At 45.9% G+C, this 24,654-nt stretch overlaps 1 protein-coding gene across 2 annotated transcripts; it reads left to right on the top strand.

Annotated features, from left to right (window-relative positions):
- Positions 1-562: 562 nt before the first annotated feature.
- On the top strand, positions 563-24,298 carry SFT2D1 (SFT2 domain containing 1). 2 transcript variants are annotated; one of them, XM_069974384.1, is made up of 8 exons: positions 563-734; positions 7,627-7,713; positions 12,261-12,346; positions 14,251-14,332; positions 15,881-15,916; positions 17,347-17,405; positions 21,277-21,306; positions 23,625-24,298. In XM_069974384.1, the coding sequence occupies exons 1-8, from the start codon at positions 672-674 to the stop codon at positions 23,662-23,664; spliced, it is 483 nt and encodes a 160-aa protein (XP_069830485.1). In that variant the 5' UTR covers positions 563-671; the 3' UTR covers positions 23,665-24,298. The 2 variants fall into 2 exon arrangements, with proteins under 2 accessions (XP_069830485.1, XP_069830486.1); XM_069974385.1 differs by lacking the exon at positions 563-734 and adding an exon at positions 781-907.
- Positions 24,299-24,654: the final 356 nt, after the last annotated feature.

Here is a 24,654-nt window from a genome sequence, read left to right as displayed (position 1 = left end):
GTGTCCGGCCGCTCTCTGTCGGTGACCCCCGTGTCCGGCCGCTCTCTGTCGGTGACCCCCGTGTCCGGCCGCTCTCTGTCGGTGACCCCCGTGTCCGGCCGCTCTCTGTCGGTGACCCCCGTGTCCCGCCGCTCTCTGTCGGTGACCCCCGTGTCCGGACGCTCTCTGTCGGTGACCCCCGTGTCCGGCCGCTCTCTGTCGGTGACCCCCGTGTCCGGCCGCTCTCTGTCGGTGACCCCCGTGTCCGGACGCTCTCTGTCGGTGACCCCCGTGTCCGGCCGCTCTCTGTCGGTGACCCCCGTGTCCGGCCGCTCTCTGTCGGTGACCCCCGTGTCCGGCCGCTCTCTGTCGGTGACCCCCGTCTCCCGCCGCTCTCTGTCGGTGACCCCCGTCTCCCGCCGCTCTCTGTCGGTGACCCCCGTGTCCGGCCGCTCTCTGTCGGTGACCCCCGTGTCCGGCCGCTCTCTGTCGGTGACCCCCGTGTCCGGACGCTCTCTGTCACGCAGCGTGGATACCAGGGTGGCGCTCTCAGGACGGGGGTTGGCCGCTGCTGGTGCCGTCGGGTCACGTGTTGCTGTCACCACGTGACGGTGCAGGCAGGGAGGGCAGCAGTGTGGAGGGAGCCGCTGCCAGTGTCACGGGTGGAGTGGACGTGCTGTACTGCGGGGAGCATGGACAAGCTGCGCAGGGTGCTGAGCGGCCATGAAGATGAGGAGCGGGGCCTGACAGCGCAGGTACCGGCAGATACTCGGTGTGCGGGAGTCCGGATATCCGCTCTGCTGCTTCACAGTCCCGGAAAAGCCGGAAGAGCTTGTGGGGTTGTATCTAGGAACGGTCCACGGGTCAGCGGCTCCAGAGTGAGGGGATTAGCATGGAGAATCTACCGGGGACCTCCAGCTCTACAGCGGTCAGTAGTGGTGGGATCTACTGGGGACCCCCATTCTAGAGAGGTCAGTAGTGGTAGGATCTACCGGGGACCCCTATTCTAGAGAGGTCAGTAGTGGTGGGATCTACCGGGGACCCCCATTCTAGAGAGGTCAGTAGTGGTGGGATCTACCGGGGACCCCCATTCTAGAGAGGTCAGTAGTGGTGGGATCTACTGGGGACCCCCATTCTAGAGAGGTCAGTAGTGGTGGGATCTACTGGGGACCCCCATTCTAGAGAGGTCAGTAGTGGTGGGATCTACCGGGGACCCCCATTCTAGAGAGGTCAGTAGTGGTGGGATCTACCGGGGACCCCATTTTATAGAGGTCAGTAGTGGTGGGATCTACTAGGGACCCCCATTCTAGAGAGGTCACTAGTGGTATGATCTACCAGGGAACCCTTTTCTAGAGAGGTCAGTAGTGGTGGGATCTACCGGGGACCCCCATTCTAGAGAGGTCAGTAGTGGTGGGATCTACCGGGGACCCCCATTCTAGAGAGGTCACTAGTGGTGGGATCTACCGGGGACCCCCATTCTAGAGAGGTCAGTAGTGGTGGGATCTACCGGGGACCCCCATTCTAGAGAGGTCAGTAGTGGTATGATCTACTGGGGACCCCCATTCTAGAGAGGTCAGTAGTGGTGGGATCTACCGGGGACCCCCATTCTAGAGAGGTCAGTAGTGGTGGGATCTACCGGGGACCCCCATTCTATAGAGGTCAGTAGTGGTGGGATCTACCGGGGACACCCATTCTAGAGAGGTCAGTAGTGGTATGATCTACCGGGGACCCCCATTCTAGAGAGGTCAGTAGTGGTATGATCTACCGGGGACCCCCATTCTAGAGAGGTCAGTAGTGGTGGGATCTACCGGGGACCCCCATTCTAGAGAGGTCAGTAGTGGTAGGATCTACCGGGGACCCCCATTCTAGAGAGGTCAGTAGTGGTGGGATCTACCGGGGACCCCCATTCTAGAGAGGTCAGTAGTGGTGGGATCTACCGGGGACCCCCATTCTAGAGAGGTCAGTAGTGGTAGGATCTACCGGGGACCCCCATTCTAGAGAGGTCAGTAGTGGTGGGATCTACCGGGGACCCCCATTCTAGAGAGGTCAGTAGTGGTGGGATCTACCGGGGACCCCCATTCTAGAGAGGTCAGTAGTGGTGGGATCTACCGGGGACCCCCATTCTAGAGAGGTCAGTAATGGTGGGATCTACCGGGGACCTCCATTCTAGAGAGGTCAGGAGTGGTGGGATCTACCGGGGACCCCCATTCTATAGAGGTCAGTAGTGGTGGGATCTACCGGGGACCCCCATTCTATAGAGGTCAGTAGTGGTGGGATCTACCGGGGACCCCCATTCTATAGAGGTCAGTAGTGGTAGGATCTACCGGGATCTACTGTGGCAGGGCAGCGCCTGTATATACTGTGGCAGGGCAGTGCATGTATATACTGTTGTGGCGCAGTGCCTGTATATACTGTGGCAGGGCAGCGATTATATATACTGTGGCAGGGCAGTGCATGTATATACTGTGGCAGGGCAGTGCCTGTATATACTGTGGCAGGGCAGTGCCTGTATATACTGTGGCAGGGCAGGGACTGTATATACTGTGGCAGGGCAGGGACTGTATATACTGTGGCAGGGCAGTGCATGTATATACTGTGGCAGGGCAGGGATTGTATATACTGTGGCAGGGCAGTGCCTGTATATACTGTGGCAGGACAGGGACTGTATATACTGTGGCAGGGCAGTGCATGTATATACTGTGGCAGGGCAGGGATTGTATATACTGTGGCAGGGCAGTGCCTGTATATACTGTGGCAGGACAGGGACTGTATATACTGTGGCAGGGCAGTGCATGTATATACTGTGGCAGGGCAGGGACTGTATATACTGTGGCAGGGCAGTGCATGTATATACTGTGGCAGGGCAGTGCATGTATATACTGTGGCAGGGCAGTGCATGTATATACTGTGGCAGGACAGTGCATGTATGTACTGTGGCAGGGCAGGGATTGTATATACTGTGGCAGGACAGTGCCTGTATATACTGTGGCAGGACAGTGCCTGTATATACTGTGGCAGGACAGTGCATGTATGTACTGTGGCAGGGCAGGGATTGTATATACTGTGGCAGGGCAGGGACTGTATATACGGTAGCAGGGTCTCTATATACTGTAAATAACATGGCTGATCTGGTCATTAAGGTGTCCCTGTCCTTATATCTTTTAAAAACCTAAATCAGCAGTAGATGTGATATAACGTGTGTCTGCAATTTACGTTCAATTTTTTTTTCTTTAATCACAGACTTTTTTTATGTTATCACAGACTTCCTGTGCTGAGACTCTACGGGGAAAAAAGAAAAGAGCCTAAACTCAGGAAGTCCTGTGTTTCCCAGGTCATCTGCGCTGCCGCTGACAGAGAAGGCCGTCATTTTATTGACGGACGCATTGAGCCGTGTGACTCTGTGTACTGGCCGGGACTTTCTTGTGTTTAGTCTCTTTTTTTCCCAGCCAGCACAATACTAAAAAGCTTCACACTGGACCTGAATACAGTAAGTATAGCTGGTATATAGCTGCCTTCAGGAGACTGGACCTGGATACAGTAAGTATAGCTGTTATATAGCTGCCTTCAGGAGACTGGACCTGGATACAGTAAGTATAGCTGTTATATAGCTGCCCTCAGGAGACTGGACCTGGATACAGTAAGTATAGCTGTTATATAGCTGCCTTCAGGAGACTGGACCTGGATACAGTAAGTATAGCTGTTATATAGCTGCCCTCAGGAGACTGGACCTGGATACAGTAAGTATAGCTGTTATATAGCTGCCTTCAGGAGACTGGACCTGGATACAGTAAGTGTAGCTGTTATATAGCTGCCTTCAGGAGACTGGACCTGGATACAGTAAGTATAGCTGGTATATAGCTGCCTTCAGGAGACTGGACCTGGATACAGTAAGTATAGCTGTTATATAGCTGCCCTCAGGAGACTGGACCTGGATACAGTAAGTATAGCTGTTATATAGCTGCCTTCAGGAGACTGGACCTGGATACAGTAAGTGTAGCTGTTATATAGCTGCCTTCAGGAGACTGGACCTGGATACAGTAAGTATAGCTGTTATATAGCAGCCTTCTGGAGACTGGACCTGGATACAGTAAGTATAGCTGTTATATAGGCGCCTTCAGGAGACCGGACCTGGATACAGTAAGTATAGCTGTTATATAGCAGCCTTCAGGAGACTGGACCTGGATACAGTAAGTATAGCTGTTATATAGTTGCCTTCAGGAGACTGGACCTGGATACAGTAAGTATAGCTGTTATATAGCAGCCTTCAGGAGACTGGACCTGGATACAGTAAGTATAGCTGTTATATAGCTGCCTTCAAGAGACTGGACCTGGATACAGTAAGTATAGCTGATATATAGCTGCCTTCAGGAGACTGGACCTGGATACAGTAAGTATAGCTGATATATAGCTGCCTTCAGGAGACTGGACCTGGATACAGTAAGTATAGCTGATATATAGCATGACTATAATAAAAAAAATAATCAATGTAAATTGCAAACTTGCTTTATACCACATTCTCTTCAAATTTAGATTTTGAAAGTTATAATAACAGGCAAGGGAAGGGTGGGTGATAGTACCAAGGCAGACTTGCGTTATCTGTGTTGCTTATCAGAACCATTTATTATTTTTCATAGGTCTTGTGATACAATAGTTTCCCCATACAGTGGTTGCTCTGAAACCAATTAAGATTGCAGCTTGTAGGAGCCCTGTACCGTGCACCATAACTATCATGATGGCCCAGATTTATCAAGAAGTCGGTGTAAATGGTCCGCAGTGCCTGCTGGTGGACACATAGTTGATTGGTGTTGGTGCCATCAGTTGCACTGTGGGAAGCATGGTCTAATGTAGATGTATAGAAATATTGTGTATATGTACTGTATAATGTATAAAATATGTATATCATAACAGTATATAACTAGAGCACTGCTTTTAGAGCAGAGTGGTGGTTGGTAACCTAAATATTGAGCTGTCAGTAATGGGAGGGAACAAGCAGCATATCAGGAGAAGGGCGGAAGTTTGCTTAATGATTTTAATTTGCAAAAATATTTAAAGGGGTTGTTTACCCAAAATATTTTTTTTTCAGATAAGTTGGTCTCAGCAAGTGCCAGACATTTTTACTTCTATGAAAAAGTCTCAAGTTTTCCAGTACTTATCAGCTGCTGTATGTCCTGCAGGAAGTAGTGTATTCTCTCCAGTCAGGAACTGTCCAGAGCAGGAGAGGGTTTCTATGGGGATTTTCTGCTGCTCTGGACAGTTCCTGACATGGACAGAGGTAGCAGCAGAGATTGCTGTATCAGACTGGAGAGAATACATCATTCCCTGCAGGACATACAGCAGCTGATAAGTATTGGAAGACTGGAGAATTTTTAATAGTAAATTACAAATCTCTGGCACCAGTTGATTAAAAAAAACATTTTGTGAACTTCCCCTTTAACTCTAAGTGTCCTTACAGTATAACTAAATTAGTTGAGATGAGAATTTCTCTGTAAAGATACATATAGTCCGTACATTGGTCTCCTGTGCAGTTTGGTCTGCAGCATAATGGTTTGGATGTCAGAAATGTTGTGGCGACTTTCCTCATTGACTTCATTGGGAGCTCAAAATCGTAATAAGCTATTGCAATTTTTGCAGATTAGCTTTAGATCTGCAGCAGAATTTGCAATTTTTTTATTTTTACAACTTTACTCTGCACCCTGTGTGAACATGTCCTAGTGGTGCGTAGCTGACTTGGAGGGGTACGTCGGGTCCCATTGTGGTAAAATAGCTGCAGTTATCTCTATAGCTTACTGATCCTGCATACAACAGCCTACAAAACCTTTGGCAGCAGTGTGTACAGAGCCATAAAGAAGAATCATGCTTATGAAGTGTTATTTCACACTCTGTGTGTGAGAGCGTGTGTACGTTCTCCTGGCTGGTCAGACCCTTGCTGTGGGAGTGTAGTAATCGCTTCCTGTGTGTTACACTGCTAGAGATGTGTAATGAACAGACGGCGCTGGTTATCGGTTTGGCTATGCTTATTATAATAACCTATGAGCTGACTGGTGACTGCCCGCAGCCCCTCTAGGTTTACCGGGCTCTGGGAGTACAGTATAGCAGGTAATAAGCCTTGTGCACAGATGACGCCGGTACAGAACACCATGCAATAAAATGGGCATTATTGTCTGTAGCATCCTGGGAGAAAATCTGCTTTCTGATGTGCTCACTTTATTTTTATTTGTATTTTTTTGCTTTTTTTTTGTTTCTTGCTTGCCAAAGGATTCTTTACTACTCCTGGAAAGGTAAAGTTCAATATGAGTTATAATTTTATTTAATTTATTTTTTATTTACTTCAAAGGGTTTTGCCATCTCCCCCAGATTCAGTTTAGCACCGCTACGTCCCCTCTCACTTCATACATAAAATATACTTTAGGGTCCTATTACACAGGGCGAGGATTATCGGCTGATCGTTCCAAAATGTTAATAGAAGGAGCGTGGTTGGCGGCTAATTACACTATAAAGAAATGAATGTACATGTATACTTACCTGTCTGCGCTCCCCGGTGTCCTCCTACCTGTTCCCCGGTGACCACAGCTGCCTCCACACTCATGTCTGAAATAATAGGCTACTCAGCCAATCAGTGACTGCGGTGCACTCCCGTCTTGGTCAGTGATTGGCTCAGTGGCCTGTCACTTTAGAGACAATTGCAGAAGCCTCAGCAGTTGGAAACAGGCAGGAGGACACCGTGTAGCATGGACAGGTAAGTATACATCTTCATTATTTTCTACATGCAGCAGGAACTGCACAGACATTATTTATAATATATATATATATATATATATATATATATATATATATATATATATATATATACAGCTCTTGATGCACGATAATTGAGCCGCATATTAGGCTCTGTAAGGGTCCATTTACACAGAAAGATTATCTGACAGAGTATCCGCCAAAGATTTGAAGCCAAAGCCAGGAACAGACTATAAACAGAGATCAGGTCATGAAGGAAAGACTGAGATTTCTCCTCTTTTCAAATCCATCCCTGGCTTTGGCTTCAAATCTTTGGAAGATAATCTTTCTGTGTAAAGTGACCCTAAGTGAGTGCTGATTAGCAGATCGTCGCTCACTTACCCAGAGCATTGGGCTGTCTCATACAGCCCCGGCTCCCAAGGATCCCGACCACCTTGTGATGTCACATCGTGGTCGGGAACCAAGTTTTCGAGCTGCTAACACTACAAGAAGTGAAAGGAGGTAAAATACAAAAGAAATTACTAAATTGCTTTAATTTGCATTCTCTATCACTTAAGTTTAGGTGGTGAGAGTACCCCTTTAAACGATATATTCAATTGTCTAACACTTATAATGCACAATCTTTTAGCTGTTACTGAATGTAATGCACAGTGCATGTTGTATCTAATTCCCGGCTTTGCAGTGTTAAGTGTATTTAAAGGTAACGTTGGAGCCATCTTTAGAGGGAAATGTGTTATAGGACAACAGGGAAAGTGGCCATCATGGTTAAAGAGGGACTCCAAAGTTAGAGTTACCCCCTGTCCATAGGATTGCGAATAACAAGCTTTTTTTAATACTGTGCATGAGTATAATGAACTTTTTAACCATTATACAAGAACGGCCCACTAACTTTTTTTACTGTTTTTATTTAAGGTTTTGGATTCTTCATCATTAAGTTTTGGCACTCGAGTGAAATGGTTTGCAATATTCTTTGTTTCTGGAATTGTCTGTTCAATCCTGGTGAGTACACGTCACCCTTTCATTTCTCTCTGTTTAAAGTGTTAGTGTCGTTCAGACATGTAAGAGGTTAGGATGAGATCTGTCAGTTAAAGGGAATCTTTCAGCCCCCTGACAGTGTGCTGCAGCTGTACCTGAGGTGGTGACAGTGTGCCGTAGCTGTACCTGAGGTGGTGACAGTGTGCCGTAGCTGTACCTGAGGTGGTGACAGTGTGCCGTAGCTGTACCTGAGGTGGTGACAGTGTGCCGTAGCTGTACCTGAGGTGGTGACAGTGTGCCGTAGCTGTACCTGAGGGGGTGACAGTGTGCTGTAGCTGTACCTGAGGGGGTGACAGTGTGCTGTAGCTGTACCTGAGGGGGTGACAGTGTGCTGTACCTGAGGTGGTGACAGTATGCTGTAGCTGTACCTGAGGTGGTGACAGTGTGCTGTACCTGAGGTGGTGACAGTATACTGTAGCTGTACCTGAGGTGGTGACAGTGTGCTGTACCTGAGGTGGTGACAGTGTGCTGTAGCTGTACCTGAGGTGGTGACAGTGTGCTGTAGCTGTACCTGAGGTGGTGACAGTGTGCTGTAGCTGTACCTGAGGTGGTGACAGTGTGCTGTAGCTGTACCTGAGGTGGTGACAGTGTGCTGTAGCTGTACCTGAGGGGGTGACAGTGTGCTGTAGCTGTACCTGAGGGGGTGACAGTGTGCTGTAGCTGTACCTGAGGTGGTGACAGTGTGCTGTAGCTGTACCTGAGGTGGTGACAGTGTGCTGTAGCTGTACCTGAGGTGGTGACAGTGTGCTGTAGCTGTACCTGAGGTGGTGACAGTGTGCTGTAGCTGTAGCTGAGGTGGTGACAGTGCGCTGTAGCTGTACCTGAGGTGGTGACAGTGTGCTGTAGCTGTACCTGAGGTGGTGACAGTGTGCTGTAGCTGTACCTGAGGTGGTGACAGTGTGCTTTAGCTGTACCTGAGGTGGTGACAGTGTGCTGTAGCTGTACCTGAGGTGGTGACAGTGCGCTGTAGCTGTACCTGAGGTGGTGATAGTGTGCTGTAGCTGTAGCTGAGGTGGTGACAGTGTGCTGTAGCTGTACCTGAGGTGGTGACAGTGTGCTGTAGCTGTACCTGAGGTGGTGTGCTGTAGCTGTACCTGAGGTGGTGACAGTGTGCTGTAGCTGTACCTGAGGTGGTGACAGTGTGCTGTAGCTGTACCTGAGGTGGTGACAGTGTGCTGTAGCTGTACCTGAGGTGATGACAGTGTGCTGTAGCTGTACCTGAGGGGGTGACAGTGTGCTGTACCTGTACCGGAGGGGGTGACAGTGTGCTGTAGCTGTACCTGAGGTGGTGACAGTGTGCTGTAGCTGTAGCTGAGGTGGTGACAGTGTGCTGTAGCTGTACCTGAGGTGGTGACAGTGCGCTGTAGCTGTACCTGAGGTGGTGACAGTGTGCTGTAGCTGTAGCTGAGGTGGTGACAGTGTGCTGTAGCTGTACCTGAGGTGGTGTGCTGTAGCTGTACCTGAGGTGGTGACAGTGTGCTGTAGCTGTACCTGAGGTGGTGACAGTGTGCTGTAGCTGTAGCTGAGGTGGTGACAGTGTGCTGTAGCTGTACCTGAGGTGGTGACAGTGTGCTGTAGCTGTAGCTGTACCTGAGGTGGTGACAGTGTGCTGTAGCTGTAGCTGTACCTGAGGTGGTGACAGTGTGCTGTAGCTGAGGTGGTACCCCCGCCCCAAAGCATAGTAGAGATGGGTCAGCTGGGGACGGATTGATAACAAATCCTAATACTAACTGCATGGGAACAGCGCTGAGGATGAAGGTAAGAGACTGTACACAAAAGGGGCATATTAGCAGGTTCATCTAACCTGCTGATAGTTTCCCTTTAAATTGTCATATCTTTATTTCAATTAAAGGGTCCTAGGGTCAAGCGCCATGCATCGCGGGAAACGGCTTAGTGACGAAATTAGCCGGGGGTATAATAGGGATGACTTGGAAGATGTAAACGTCATTTATGAGGGCATTCATCCTCCAGGAAAGAGCTTTTTGTTGTATACCCTTATTTCCTTAAAGAGGACCTAGTGTCCATAACCTGTAATATTATATATAGAGAAGCATCCAGGCCTCCCCTGTACTTATATAATGAATTGGCCATGACAGCATAGTGTCCCTGCTCTTACAGTAAAGAATATAGAGTCCCATAGTGTCATTGCTCTTACAGTAAAGAATAGAGTTCCATAGTCTCACTGCTCTTACAGTAAAGAATATAGAGCGTTCTATAGTGTCACTGCTCTTACAGTAAAGAATATAGAGCGTTCTATAGTGTCACTGCTCTTACAGTAAAGAATATAGAGGGTTCCATAGTGTCACTGTTCTTACAGTAAAGAATATAGAGTTCTATAGTGTCACTGCTCTTACAGTAAAGAATATAGAGAGTTCCATAGTCTCACTGCTCTTACAGTAAAGAATATAGAGTTCTATAGTGTCACTGCTCTTACAGTAAAGAATATAGAGAGTTCTATAGTGTCACTGCTTACAGTAAAGAATATAGAGTTCCATAGTCTCACTGCTCTTACAGTAAAGAATATAGAGAGTTCCATAGTCTCACTGCTCTTACAGTAAAGAATATAGAGATTTCTTTAGTCTTTTTACCTTTTCAATCCTGTATGAAAAAGATACAGACCACTGAGGCCTGGGACTACTATTTAGATTTTGCGTTACGCGCTTCTTGTTTATAATCTGGAATAGCCTCTCATGTGTCTGTAATCTGTCAATGAGGGTCCAGAGCCCTGTGTTAGCCGCCTATCTCTCCTTACTTACTAGCTGTGTGCCCACTCACAATCAAAGAGGGATCAGCGGAAGCGAGCAGGCACTTAAGTGGTGCGTAAGAAGCGCTGGCCAACCCTAGGCTCTTGTAGGAATCACACACTTATATGTAAGGAAAAGGCTTCTATCTCCGCTCTGGAAAGGACTCTGGGGATAATAGATGCGTCTGGAATCCTGATGGAAATCCCTTTCTAGCCTTATCTCACACATCTCAGCGTTACGTTACCCTGCGGGCCGTGGGAGTGGGCACAGTCAGATTACAAAAAGTAGCCCTAATTCTACAGATATGGGGGAGAAGGCAACACCTGAAATTGCCATGAGAGATGCTGGATGCCAAGATGGGACCGATTCACTGCACACATAGAAGCTTAGCTGGAGCTCCGAGGTTATAGAGCTCCGAGGTTATGGAGCTCCGAGGTTATGGAGCTCCGAGGTTATGGAGCTCCGAGGTTATGGAGCTCCGAGGTTATGGAGCTCCGAGGTTTTAGAGCTCCGAGGTTTTAGAGCTCCGAGGTTATGGAGCTCCGAGGTTATGGAGCTCCGAGGTTATGGAGCTCCGAGGTTATGGAGCTCCGAGGTTATGGAGCTCCGAGGTTATGGAGCTCCGAGGTTATGGAGCTCCGAGGTTATGGAGCTCCGAGGTTATGGAGCTCCGAGGTTATGGAGCTCCGAGGTTATGGAGCTCCGAGGTTATGGAGCTCCGAGGTTATGGAGCTCCGAGGTTATGGAGCTCCGAGGTTATGGAGCTCCGAGGTTATGGAGCTCCGAGGTTATGGAGCTCCGAGGTTATGGAGCTCCGAGGTTATGGAGCTCTGAGGTTATGGAGCTCTGAGGTTATGGAGCTCTGAGGTTATGGAGCTCTGAGGTTATGGAGCTCTGAGGTTATGGAGCTCTGAGGTTATGGAGCTCTGAGGTTATGGAGCTCTGAGGTTATGGAGCTCTGAGGTTATGGAGCTCTGAGGTTATGGAGCTCTGAGGTTATGGAGCTCTGAGGTTATGGAGCTCTGAGGTTATGGAGCTCCGAGGTTATGGAGCTCCGAGGTTATGGAGCTCCGAGGTTATGGAGCTCCGAGGTTATAAATCACAGCTTTTTCTATACTAGACAACTTTGTTTAAATAGTAGGTGTGCGGCTGCTGAAAAAATTAAAGGAATATTACACTCAGACATAACTTTTGATCTGTTGCTGGCCATGGACTAACAATTCCTTCCATACTTGTTATTATCTATTCAGTCTCCTTCCCCAAGTTCTCAGCTGCTGCTTTCTTCTGAAGACACAACAATCTGTGTGTGAGCCTTTCTCTCTGTCTCCCCTCCTCCCCCCACCCTTCTGAGACTGCTGATGTAAACAAGTCCCTGGCCTGCTGTATCTGCAACATTGTAGCTTCTTTGTAATGCTAGGAGGATTAATCACAGTGAGTTCATCAGCAGCTTGACCTCACAATAACCCTCCCAACATTACAAAGAAGTTACAGATACAGCCTGCCAGGGACTCATTTACATCATCTGTCTCAGAAGGGAGGGGGGAGGAGGGAGAAAGGCTCACACACAGATGTTTGTGTCTTCAGCAGAAAGCAGCAGTTGAGAACTGGGGGAAGGAGACTGAATAGGTAATAACAAGTATGGAAGGAATTGTTAGTATCACCATGGGCAGCAACATATCAAATGTTGTGTGAGTGGAATACCCCTTCAATGTTTTTTTTTTTCTCACAGTGTTTCCGAATTAACCTGAAGGTTTTGCCTTTATACAGGGAACGGCTTTCCTTTGGCTTCCTGGTGCTGGAATCAAACTATTTGCCGTGTTCTACACCCTGGGGAACGTCGCTGCATTAGCCAGGTAATCACTTCACCACCAGATAGCGGATCTTCTACGTCTCTGAAGCAATCGTCATAGCTTTGTGTCATCTATTCTGCTCCTTCCTGTAAGTGACGCCACATCTGTGTGTTATAGAACATTGGCTCCTGCAGAACTTACAGTCATTCAGTCCTCAGTTAACCCTTTAGGCTTCAAAGAAAATTACTGAAAATTGTCACGAAAACACGAAAAAAAAAAAAATCTGAAAACTTGACTGAATGTTCTCGGGGAACATATCATAAACCAGTCCCTATACCACAAGGCATGGTGATGGATACCTTATTGGGGTCTCTGAGTGTCCCTTTGATAACACAATGATCCCCCCTGCTGGGGTTACAATGTTCCAGGATCTTATAGGCTGCAGCCTATGAGAATGAATGGCGGCGGCGGGGGGAGGGGGGGGGATGCTGACAGCTCCTCCATTGCTTTTGATGATCATCCTGCTCACCCTGCACTCTGTGGGAAGTATATCCCAAAACCGAGTCATCTAGTTGGGGTTCTACAAGTGTAAGGCCAGAAAAAAGCAGCATACTGAGCACGCAGCTGCCTCCTCTCTGGGACTTTACCTGTCAGTAAATTGGGTCAGGAAGGGAAAGTCTGGAGCTTTGTCACTTCTGGGGGATCCCTACTTGGTTTGGGCGGGCTGCCTATGTTTCCTGCTGTACATCAGTAAGGTTTTATTCTGTTTGCCTTTATGCGTTGTATTTGAGTTCATCTATTACTTGTATATTGCTCTGCACTAGTGTATATAATAGTGTCTCTATTATTGGAATTATGGCTGTTTTTGGAAAAGCACTTGGTTTTTTGGACACTTGATGAAAGGAGCTTTGATAAAACTTTGATGTAAGCATCCCCTGTTCCCCATCCTCCACAATCCGCCCTTTTCCCCGGGGTTACAAGACTCCACATTTTGCAGATGGTGTAAGGCAGGAAAGGTTACAGCTAGGACCTGTCTTCACGCCTCCTTGTGGCTCTCCGTATCCGCTCTCTACAGATCCCCGTCCCTTGGGGTTTTGGAGAACCCTTCAGCTTCATCACTTTCTCCTTTCTCTCCCTTCCTCTTTTGCCCGTTCTCCTTCTGACTCGCTCTGTATGGGCTCCGGCCCGCTTTGTGACTCGCTCTCTTCTCTATGCCATGTTGGGTCTTTACCCACTCATCGCCCCAGGTGCCAGAATCGGGGAATAAGGTCTTGTCCAGGAGGTACCGAGACCCCATGCAAATTTGCAGGGTCTTTCTGGAGGTTTCGTTGATGTGCTGGAGGAATTGTGGGGAAGACCCTCTTATTCACACGTTCTGGAGTTGCCCTATAATGGTAGCCTTCTGGAAGGGGATGGGGCACTTAGCCTCTACCTTCACTTACTATCCGCTGCCTTTTACTCCGGTGTTCTTCCTTTTGCATATCTCCAATATCCTGCTTAAAACCTACCGCCACTCTGTGCTCCGTCACCTGGGTAATGCTGCTGGAGTCTATAGCTGCCTTATGCCGCTGTCCAGACCCTCTTCTCATTTCTATGTGGTTGTTCAGAGTGGAGGACGTTCCACGAAAGGCAGACCTCATAGCTCAGCTCTATGACCGTTCCGCCTGCTTCTTCCGGACGTGGTATTACTGGGACCAGTTCTCTGATGCATCTGAGTTTAAAGCTGTACTCGCTCAGGGCCCCGACAGCGGATGCCGTCATAATGGACAGGAGGAGTCAGGCTGCACTGACCCCCCAGCAATGGATCCTGCCTTGTTAGACGGGAAAACCACATTGCAGATAGGAACAGATACTAAAGTCCTGTAAACCTTCCCAGCCATAGAAGCGGTGTCAGAAAATATGTCGGCTGGGATAAAAAGATTGAATATTTTCCGGTTTCCTAATTGTTTCTTCCTTTGTGGTTGCAGCACCTGTTTTCTTATGGGTCCACTAAAGCAACTTAAGAAGATGTTTGAGCTAACGCGACTGATTACTACAATAATTATGCTGGTATGTATGGAAGAAATCACCTATCTATCCCCACACCTATCTATCCCCTCACCTATCTATCCCCACACCTATCTATCCCCTCACCTATCTATCCCCTCACCTATCTATCCCCACACCTATCTATCCCCACACCTATCTATCCCCACACCTATCTATCCCCTCACCTATCTATCCCCACACCTATCTATCCCCACACCTATCTATCCCCTCACCTATCTATCCCCTCACCTATCTATCCCCACACCTATCTATCCCCTCACCTATCTATCCCCACACCTATCTATCCCCTCACCTATCTATCCCCTCACCTATCTATCCCCTCACCTATCTATCCCCACACCTATCTATCCCCTCACCTATCTATCCCCACACCTATCTATCCCCACACCTATCTACCCAGGATGTAATGCTTTGGAGATATCACCATATTATTTCAGTGCTTCTCATCCCCTTTATGTCCTGCTCCCTTTTATTTGATAATTAAAGGGGTACACCAGCGAAAATCTTTTTCTTTCAAATCCACTGACTTCAGAAAGTTATACAGATTTATGATTTACTTCTATTTTAAAATTTCAAGTCGTCCAGTACTTATCAGCTGCTGTATGTCCTGCAGGAAGTGGTTTATTCTCTCCAGTCGGACACAGTGCTCTCTGCTGCCACCTCTGTCCATGTCAGGAACTGTCAAGAGCACAAGAGGTTTTCTATGGGGATTTGCTGCTGCTCTGGACAGTTCCTGACATGGACAGAGGTGGCAGCAGAGAGCACTGTGTCAGACTGGAGAGAATACACTACTTCAGGACATACAGCAGCTGATAAGTAATGGAGATTTTTAAATAGAAGTAATTTAAAATTAGTATAACTTTCTGAAACCAGTTGTATCGAAAGAAAAAAAATGCTAGAATATAGTTAGAATATATTCTTTAGTACTCAGGAACTTTGGTTGTTAGTGGATGGAAGTAGTGGTGGTGCATGGGCCCACCGAACCTCTCTAGTAAGAGCGACACCTCAATCTATATAAGTTTACGTCTTATTAGTTATATTATTTTCTAGATTCCTAATAGGAGTTATCCAGCCTGTAAAGATTGATGGCCGCCAGTACCAACCCCCAGTCCCCCGGGCTGACCAGCTGTTTGAGGAGACCCTGGTACTTGTGCTGCAGCATTTTCATTATTTACAGGTGCTCGTCTTTGCAGGCAGCGTAGTTTAAGCGCATGCAAGGAATCGCAGGATTGTCCCATTCAAGTGAATGGGGAAACTCTGTTATTTGCATCGTGGCCACTAAAGGAACAGCGACTGCAAAGATGAACCCAAGTAAACCCTGAAGAGGCTGCAGAACTCGCACATGAGGAGGTGCACCCCGCCTATGGCTACATCCGTGTTTATGAGGTGGTCCTTGGGCTGCAGCCATCTTATCCAGGCTGAGGGGTCCCAATGCCCATGTCTGTTCCTTTTCTTCTAGTACTAGATAGACCCTCTTAGTAATACAGTACTTAGTAAGACATTTCTATCTCTTCTATTTTCTCATTGCCGTTTTTGTTACGTTACCAGTTATGCTTCATCTGTACCCTGTGCGCCGTTTTCTGGGTAAGTTGTGCACCTAATATGTATTTGACTTTATATTGTGTGGTTATAGTGCTGTATGGTATGCCTTGTTAGTGTATGACCGGTCACAGACTACGCTTTACAGGATTCAGAAAAACACCTAATCTGCACTAGACCCATAAAAAGAACATTTCATCCCGTATATTTACATCAAAAAGAAATACAGTGGTACCTTGGTTTAAGAGCGTTTTGGTGTAAGAGATCACAGTTTTTGAAAATAGTGACTTGGTGTAAGAGCATTGCTTTGGTGTAAGAGCTCCCTGTACTGGGTGGCAGGGGGAGTGGGGGAGGGGCACGGTCTGCATAGCGGGGTCTACAGCCCTGTACTCTGACCCAGGAAGTCTCCCTCACCTTCCAAATCATAGCAGATCCACTTCAGGCTGGGGCTTACATCAGGGGACAGGACTGTGGGGGGTAATCTCTCCATAGCTGTAACCCCTTTCTCCCTGGACAGAGAGTGCTGCATGTATGTGCCCACATCTGCCCTGCTCATTCCTCCCTGCTCCCTGCAGTCTCCCTCCGCCCTTGTGTTTCCCATCCTCTCCATTACTGTACAGTCACTTATAATATCACAGATTCTGCTGCTTCTCATTGTTTCATCTTTTCTACATGTTATTAAGAATAATAAATCATTATTTTTGGAGTGTGAAACCAATTGTCTGCATTTCTATGATTTCTTATGGGAACATTTGCTTTGGTTTAAGATTGGATTTGGATTACAAGCGCCGTCCCGGAACGAATAATGCTCGTAATCCAAGGCACCACTGTATACATATATACCGTCCACAAAAACCAAACTGCTGAGGTCTGGCCTAGAAATACCTATAGGCCCAGGTTTATGTCCCCTCCTCCCTTATAACGATCGGCGCTAGTTAACAGTTTATGATCAGGCCGTGTAATAGGACCCTAAGCCTAGACAACACCTTTAAGGCATGATAACTGATGCTGTCTGTGGTAGCGGAGGAAACTCTTCAGAAATAGCTTTCATGCTCGCCAGGGTATCGTCTACTTCCATAGACAGCATCACTTAACAGTGCCTTAAAGGTGTGGTCCAGGCTTAGAAACACATGGCTGCTTTTTAAAGGCGATGAGACAAGTGACCTCAGAGGAAAAGATGGGAAAAGAGAATAAATTACAAAAGAGACAGCGATTTTACATAAGAGAACATTGCAGCCGCATCCAACCAAATAGAGGTTCTCTAGGGAGCAAAAACCCTATACGGGACCATGTAAAGCAAAGTCGCTAAGATGGGGAGGAGGAGGCGGCAGACAGAGCCACTGAGAGATGAACAACCAGGGGAAGAGAGGTATAAACCCGTACTTACCCCGTAGCGTATGATTTCCATTGGCTCTTTGATGTACTGGATATAACTGGCACCCATCTGATGATGTCTTTTCACCTTGTTCTTACAGTGGAATAAGAAAGGTTTGGCACTTCTCTTTTGTATCCTACAGTTCCTAGCAATGACCTGGTAAGTAAAATACAAAATGTCCTCCTGCCATCTAACCTTTTTTTTTTTACACGTTGTTTAAACTTGGTCAAATTGGGCAATTATCTCTCTGTGTAATAGAGACAACGGTCATCGGCTGATGGTTTCTTTAGGCCCAGATCTAAAATCATTGGCTGCCATCTGTGCATCACTGCGTGTAATAGCAATGCATGGCGTACAATTACCCAGACAGATAGTACATCAGCTGTCCATGCTCCCGGTCTTCTCCTGCACGCTGTATGCATCCTGGCACCACACGCTGTGGCCTGTGAGCTGACAGGCCGCTCAGCCAATGATTGGCTGGGACTGCCATGGTCATTGATTGGCTGAGTGGCCACTCTGAAGCTGCAGCACGCTGTGCCGGAACCCGAACAGATCGCAGCCCTTGCTAAACGATTATCAGGCCGTGTAATAGGCCCAGTAAGCGTGCGACAATCTAGCAGATTTGCACTTATTCACAGTATTAATCGGTGTTCATCGGCCCATGTAATAGGAACCTTACACACATTCATACTGATCGGCCCCTATTATGACCAACGTGGGCAGATGGAATACACTTCGGGAGGATAGCTGTCAGTCTCCTAGTATTTTCAGTGAGGATTTTATAGAAATTGCCTGAAATTCCTTCTGGGCATTATGTGACCTCCAGTGGGAAACTTCTGTTTTTACTTCATCTAAAGGGAATGGGGGATTTAATGACGTCAGTGTTGGTATTTGTGTGTTATAGAAATGGATCTGGGGTATAAAGGTTTCAGTAGAAGGGCTGGAAGCAGTGATATCAGCTGGGTGACAATGGACTTGGTTCTGCTGCCACAACAAAATAGGAGGGCCTCATAGTGAGAGCGTAGAAGCTTTTTATCCACGGTTGATTGTCGCTTTTTCCCCATTGTCGCTGTTGTCGTGTGGTATCAAGGAGATGAGATAGAAAGGAGGTGCAGCCTGTGCGCATGTAGAAGGGATTTTCTTTTTTAAGGCGGAGGCCTTAGCAGTATTCCAGTATAGCTGGGGTTGGTCAGCATGAGAAGTGGGATCAGAAATCTATTGTGAAAAAAAAAGAATTTCACAGAAGACATTTAAACTAGAGATGAACAAATTTACAGTAATAACAAAGCAAATCCATTCATTATCTCTGCAATCCACTGATCGGGTGTCGGGAAAAGCTGGATCCAGTCCTGTAAATCTTCCCCAGTTTCCTTGGACTGGGTCCAGCTTTTCCCAGGAAACAGGGAGGAGCAGCAAGTAAAAAGGCAGCGGCTGATCAGCGGATTTCTGAGATAACTAATCACTTACCTCTAATTTAAACCCATTATCTTTGGATAGACTGATGGGAAATTTCCATAGGAAATCAGTTTCTTAAGGGAGTTGGGTAGTGAAGGTACAAAAAAGAGGAGAAAGTAATACAGTAAGGGCCCTATTCCACCGGACGATTATCGTTAGCATAATCGTTAACGATTAACGATCTCAAACGACCGCTATTGCGAAAGACCTGAAAACGTTCACTCATTTCCATGGAACGATAATCGTTACTTATGATCGTAATTGCGATAGTTTCTTCTTCCGTATTTCTTCGCTATTGCGTTCGTATCTATTGCGAACGACCGAACGATGTCTTATTCAATGCGAACGATTTGCGAACGTTTTGCGAACGAGCAACGATAAAAATAGGTCCAGGTCTTATAAAGCGATCAACGATTTCTCGTTCGGTCGTTAATCGTCACTGCATTTCAACCGAACGATTATCGCTTAGATTCGAACGATTTAACGATAATCTGAACGATAATCGTCCGGTGGAATAGGGCCCTTAGTCTTCTATAGATTGGTAACAAAGTTAGAGGCTAATACATAGTTTCCAGCAAGTACCATGTCTTCATTGATGTCCCCGGCTACAGTTTTAGGGTAGAACTATTTAACAATGAGCTGCGTTGTCCTCAAAGTCATCCCCTAATGTGCCTGCATGAAGGGTAGAGAGTCCGACAACATTATCATGGGAGACAGTGGAAAGATTTGTTAATGAGAATTATCACCCACCTGAGCCTTGTGGTAACTGCAGGAGGTCCCTGAACATCTTTCACCCATAACTTTTGGAGCCGGAAAAGTCCACTTTGGTCTAATGGGTCTCCTGGAGTTGAGCCAAGTGGGGTTTGAATTTCTTTAGATGTTGCAGTATCATTATCTGCTTGTGTGGATAGCGGAAACCTTTAAAGTGGTATCCCCCCCCCCCCCCCCCCCAATTATTTTTGCATTAATACTTTGCCCACCAGTAGCTTTCCATCTTTCCAATATCAATTTATTATGATTTCTGCAGAGTTTTGCTGTTACCTAGGGGCATTCACCCCACCAAACGCATAGAATCATCAAATCCCAGTCCAACCCGCTTCCTGCTCCTGAAGTGAAGGAGGACACAGACAGTGGCAGCTGCTGATCACTGTCTCCTCCGGACACCGTGTAATAAAGTGCAGCGGATTTGATTCTAATAACTTCTTGTGAATATTGGAGTAAAATGTTTACGGCATCTTGTAGTTTCTGCACCAAAAAGTCGTAGTTTGTGACTGTGGAGTGAGACGCCATTTTTTGTGGGTATAATCTATATAGCGGACAGTCCCTTGTTGTGTCCTGGCTCAGTGTTGTAGAGCGAGGTAGGAGATATATATATATATTATATTCTGCAGCTGAGCGCAGGTTGGGACCGAGGAAATGTGGCACCGGAATCACAAAATAACATAGAATGAGGTAATAGGAGGTGACAAGCTGGTGCCGGGTATGTTTGGTCTTTGACACATTAATTTCCTACTTCTAAATTGGAATAACTGGAAGCTCCACTGTAAATCACCGGAGACCATTATAAACGAGTGGACTATAATTGCTTTCCTAAACCAACCTGTAATAAACTTCATCTCTTCAATCAGCACAATTAGAGAAATTGTTCACCAAAAATGTTCTCTTTCAAATCAACTGCTGCAAGAAAGTGCCAGAGATTTGTAATTTACGTATATATATATATATATATATATATATATAAAACTCATCTTCCAGTACTTACCAGCTGCTGTATGTCCTGCAGGAAGTGGTGTATTCTCTCCAGTCTGACACAGTGCTCTCTGCTGCCACCTCTGTCCATGTCAGGAACTGTCCAGAGCAGGAGAGGTTTTCTATAGGGATTTGCTGCTGCTCTGGACAGTTCCTGACATGGACAGAGGTGGCAGCAGAGAGCACTGTGTCAGGCTGGAGAGAATACACCACTTCCTGCAAGACATACAGCAGCTGATAAATACTGGAAGACTGGAGATTTTTTAATGTAAGTAGATTACAAATTTCTGGCACCATTTCATTTGAACGAAAACAAAATTTGATGAAAAACCCCTTTAATACTACTGGCGTCAAGGCTCCCATTGTTAAGTGGTGATTCCAGGAATGCTGCATGTGACCGCTGAGGCCAAGGGCCAGTGTGCTGGATTACTTCCTGTTTTGTGTGTTTTATCATGTTGGCGGCTTTTTTTTTTTTTTTTTTTTTTTTTTTTTTTTACGAAAGATTGGATAACCGCTTAAAGTTATAAATGCATGTAGTTATTTATAAGTGGTTTTATTGCTTTCTGAAAGGGATTATCCAGCATTAGAAAAACATGGTCGCTTTCTTCCAGAGACAGCACTGCTCTTGTCACCAGCTTAGGTGCGGTTTGCAAATAAGCTCCATTCACTTTAATGGAACTGAGTTGCAAAACTTGCACCCAAACTGTCGACAAGAGCAGTGCTGTCTCTGGAAGAAAGCAGCCATGTTTTAGGAGAACCCCTTTAAATGTCTTCAGAAAATAAGAGAAAACAGTTTAAATTTCTTTTTCTCGCTTTTGTATTCTAGGTACAGCATCTCTTTTATTCCATTTGCAAGGTAAGTACATGAGCTGAAACTATTGTTTCCAGAATACAGAGAGACAGTAGTCTATAAACAGCCAGCCCGTTCATGAATGGATCCTTCCATATTAAATAACCAGATCAGCAAAACCGACTGCAAAATAATCCGATCTTTAAAATAATATATTTATTTGTATAGCGCCGATTCCGCAGCACTTTTTTCTATGCATACGGTACAGAGGTTACATATAATACACAGTTAAATAATTAGAATAAATAAAAGGCGTTATTTAGTGCTCAAAAAACATGGCCACTTTCTTTCAGAGACAGCACAACTCTTGTCTCCAGGTCAGGTACAGTTTGCAATTAAGCTCCATTCCATTCAATGGAACTGAACAGCAAAACCCCGCCCAAGCTGGAGACAAGAGTGGTGCTGTCTCTGGAAGAGAGTGGCCATGTTTTTGTAGCGCTGGATTACCCCTTTAATGTTCCGTTTGCATTTTGGCTTATTGTCCTTGCCCTTTGTCCATCCTTTCGCCTCAGTCTGCATCTCTTTGCAAATCAGTTTATATTCCTTCCTGGTTTCTCTCCTCCTCTGCACGCGCTCAGTGACAAATACAGATGACGACGGATAACGTGAAAACAGACCGGAAATACCTTACACATGAAATCCGCCATCTTTGACTATAATGTTCCTGCAAAAAAAACAGCATCCGTACCTTAAAATGGATGATGTACGGACCGTACGTCATCCATTTTACGGATTTGTTTATGTGCATGAATGGATTGGATATAACTGATGGCTGAGCCCAGACTAAGGGCCCTATTCCACCGGACGATTATCGTTCAGATTATCGTTAAATCGTTCAAATCTAAACGATAATCGTTCGGTTGAAATGCAGTTAACGATTAACGACCGAACGAGAAATCATTAATCGCTTTATAAGACCTAGACCTATTTTTATCGTTGCTCGTTCGCATTGAATAAGACGTCATTCGGTCGTTCGCAGTAGATACGAACGCAATAGCGAATAAATAGCGAAGAAAAAAGGATCGCAAATACGATCATAAGTAACGATTATCGTTCCATGGAAATGAGTGAACGTTTTCAGGTCTTTCGCAATAGCGGTCGTTTGAAATCGTTAACGATTATGCAAACGATAATCGTCCGGTGGAATAGGGCCCTAAAGACCTGTGCTTGAGGTTGTTGGTCTTAGCAGCTACAATATTGGAATGTTAAAAGGGGCACTCTGGCAGAAAATATTTTTCTTTCAAATCAACTGGTTTCAGAAAGTTATATCAATTTGTAATTTACTTCTATTTAAAAAATCTCCAGTCCTCCAGTACTTATCAGCTGCTGTATGTCCTGCAGGAAGTGGTGTATTCTCTCCAGTCTGAAACAGTGCTCTCTGCTGCCACCTCTGTCCATGTCAGGAACTGTCCAGAGCAGCAGCAAATCCCCATATAAAACTTCTCCTGCTCTGGACAGTTCCTGACATGGACAGAGGTGGCAGCAGAGAGCACTGTTTCAGACTGGAGAGAATACACCACTTCCTGCAGCACGTATAGCAGCTGATAAGTACTGGAAGACTGGAGATTTTTTTTAAATAGAAGTAAGTTACAAATCTATATAACTTTCCGAAACCAGTTGAAAAAAAAAGGTTTTCCCCTGAGTTTCCTTTTAACGTGTTACTTACCACGCAGTCCCTTATATAGTGTGTGGTGTGGGTATGGTCTGTACCTGGTATAGAGCTGCAGACACAGGCAGATAGATGATGGGGAGATAAATAAATGATGGCTTTGGCCTTCATGATGTCATGGGAAGCTGAAGTGATGCTGAGCTCCAGCATGTGGCCTCGTCCTTCCCACAGCCTCCCTGCCTTTACTGATTGATGGACAGGACTGAGCCTCTAGCCCTGTACATTAAGGCCGCATTCACACGTTCCGTATTCCGCACAGTACATGGACGTGGAATGCCTGTAATCGACTAAAGGAGGCGTGTGAATGCGGCTTAAGGAACAAGGAAGGAAGAGGTGGAGGAGGCGTGCATGCTGGAGCTCAGCATCACTTCTGTGGCACTTCAATTCCCTTGGCAAATGCCATTTGAACTGAGCCATTGGCCATTGTTTACTTTGCTTCCACTCTCACCTCTTTGGTTGTGTCTGTATCTCTGTACATCGTACGGACCGGACCCATTCACTTTTAAGGTAACCTGTCACCATGAATATATATATTATAGTTGTGCTAATCTTACGTCTATGAAATTATTACCTAAAACCTGTTCTCTTCCTGTGGTGAGGAGCTCAGTGATTGATCCTCTGACAGTAAACTGACTTACCCCTTTCCCCCCCGCAGGGACGCCATCATAAAGTGCTTCACCTCCTGTTTGAACTAGAATTCAAGATGACAACTACGGCTGTAGTAATCTGGACGTTCCACATATACAATTAGTTTTATATTTTCTATTCAAAACAAATTGTTGTGTTTTTTTAATAACAAAATTCTGATTCTCTAAATTTATATTGTATAAAGAAAATATATATTGTATTTTTAACTTTTTACAATGCATATTTATGCAGTAACAAAAAAAAGTAAATTTTTTTTTTTTTAGTTAAAGGGGTATTGTAATCTAGGGTAGTTATGTCCTATCCAGAGTGTGTACAGGATAGGGCATCACTAAGAAATTCTCGCATTCAGCAGTCGGCTGTCCTCAGCTGCTCCATAGACAATGTATGAAGCTTGCCCAATGGTTGGACTCCCCCACGATCTCTTAGTTATACCCTATGCTGTGCATACTCCCCCTTTATTATGCTAGCTTTGTAACTATTTAAAGCAATATGAAATCTACTGTGTATATGAGTGTGTTGAAAACAGTTTTTGGAAGCAAACTACAATAATTGTAATATAGTAACATAAATAAGGGGGGAATGAAACAGGGAATCAGCTTACACATGGAATCCCCAGACAACTGAAGATTACTCAAATTGTGCCTTAATTCCTATAATAAATACTATTTTGTAACTATGCAACATGTTTCCTGTTACACCAGTAGATATCAGTGGTTGTAAAATGGCCCATTTAATAGAGAGGTCCTATGAAATAAAAAACAAAGTAGGCAGGGCGGTGCAGGAACATAATAAAGGAAGTATACTTACTAGAGATGAGCGAACCGGGTTCGAGTCGATCCGAACCCGAACGTTTGGTATTTGATTAGCAGTGGCTTCTGAACTTGGATAAAGCTCTAAGGTTGTCTGGAAAACATGGATACAGCCAATGACTATATCCATGATTTCCACATAGCCTTAGGGCTTTATCCAACCTCAGCAGCCACCACTAATTAAATGCCGAAAGTTCGGGTTCGGATGGACTCCAGCTGCTCCAGGGT

Source organism: Dendropsophus ebraccatus, chromosome 6 (assembly GCF_027789765.1).
Source record: "Dendropsophus ebraccatus isolate aDenEbr1 chromosome 6, aDenEbr1.pat, whole genome shotgun sequence".
NCBI lineage: Eukaryota > Metazoa > Chordata > Amphibia > Anura > Hylidae > Dendropsophus > Dendropsophus ebraccatus.
The sequence above is the reverse complement of the archived record's forward strand: the minus strand, read 5'-3'. Positions and strand labels throughout refer to the sequence as shown.

What these genes read in the sequence shown, in the direction of transcription:
- SFT2D1 (XM_069974384.1), top strand. Translation starts at nt 672, where the DNA reads ATGGACAAGCTGCGCAGGGTGCTGAGCGGCCATGAAGATGAGGAGCGG. An exon ending in AGCGGGGCCTGACAGCGCAG is followed by an intron (nt 735 to 7,626) that starts GTACCGGCAGAT and finishes TTTTTATTTAAG; the next exon opens with GTTTTGGATTCTTCATCATT. An exon ending in TCTTTTATTCCATTTGCAAG is followed by an intron (nt 21,307 to 23,624) that starts GTAAGTACATGA and finishes TCCCCCCCGCAG; the next exon opens with GGACGCCATCATAAAGTGCT.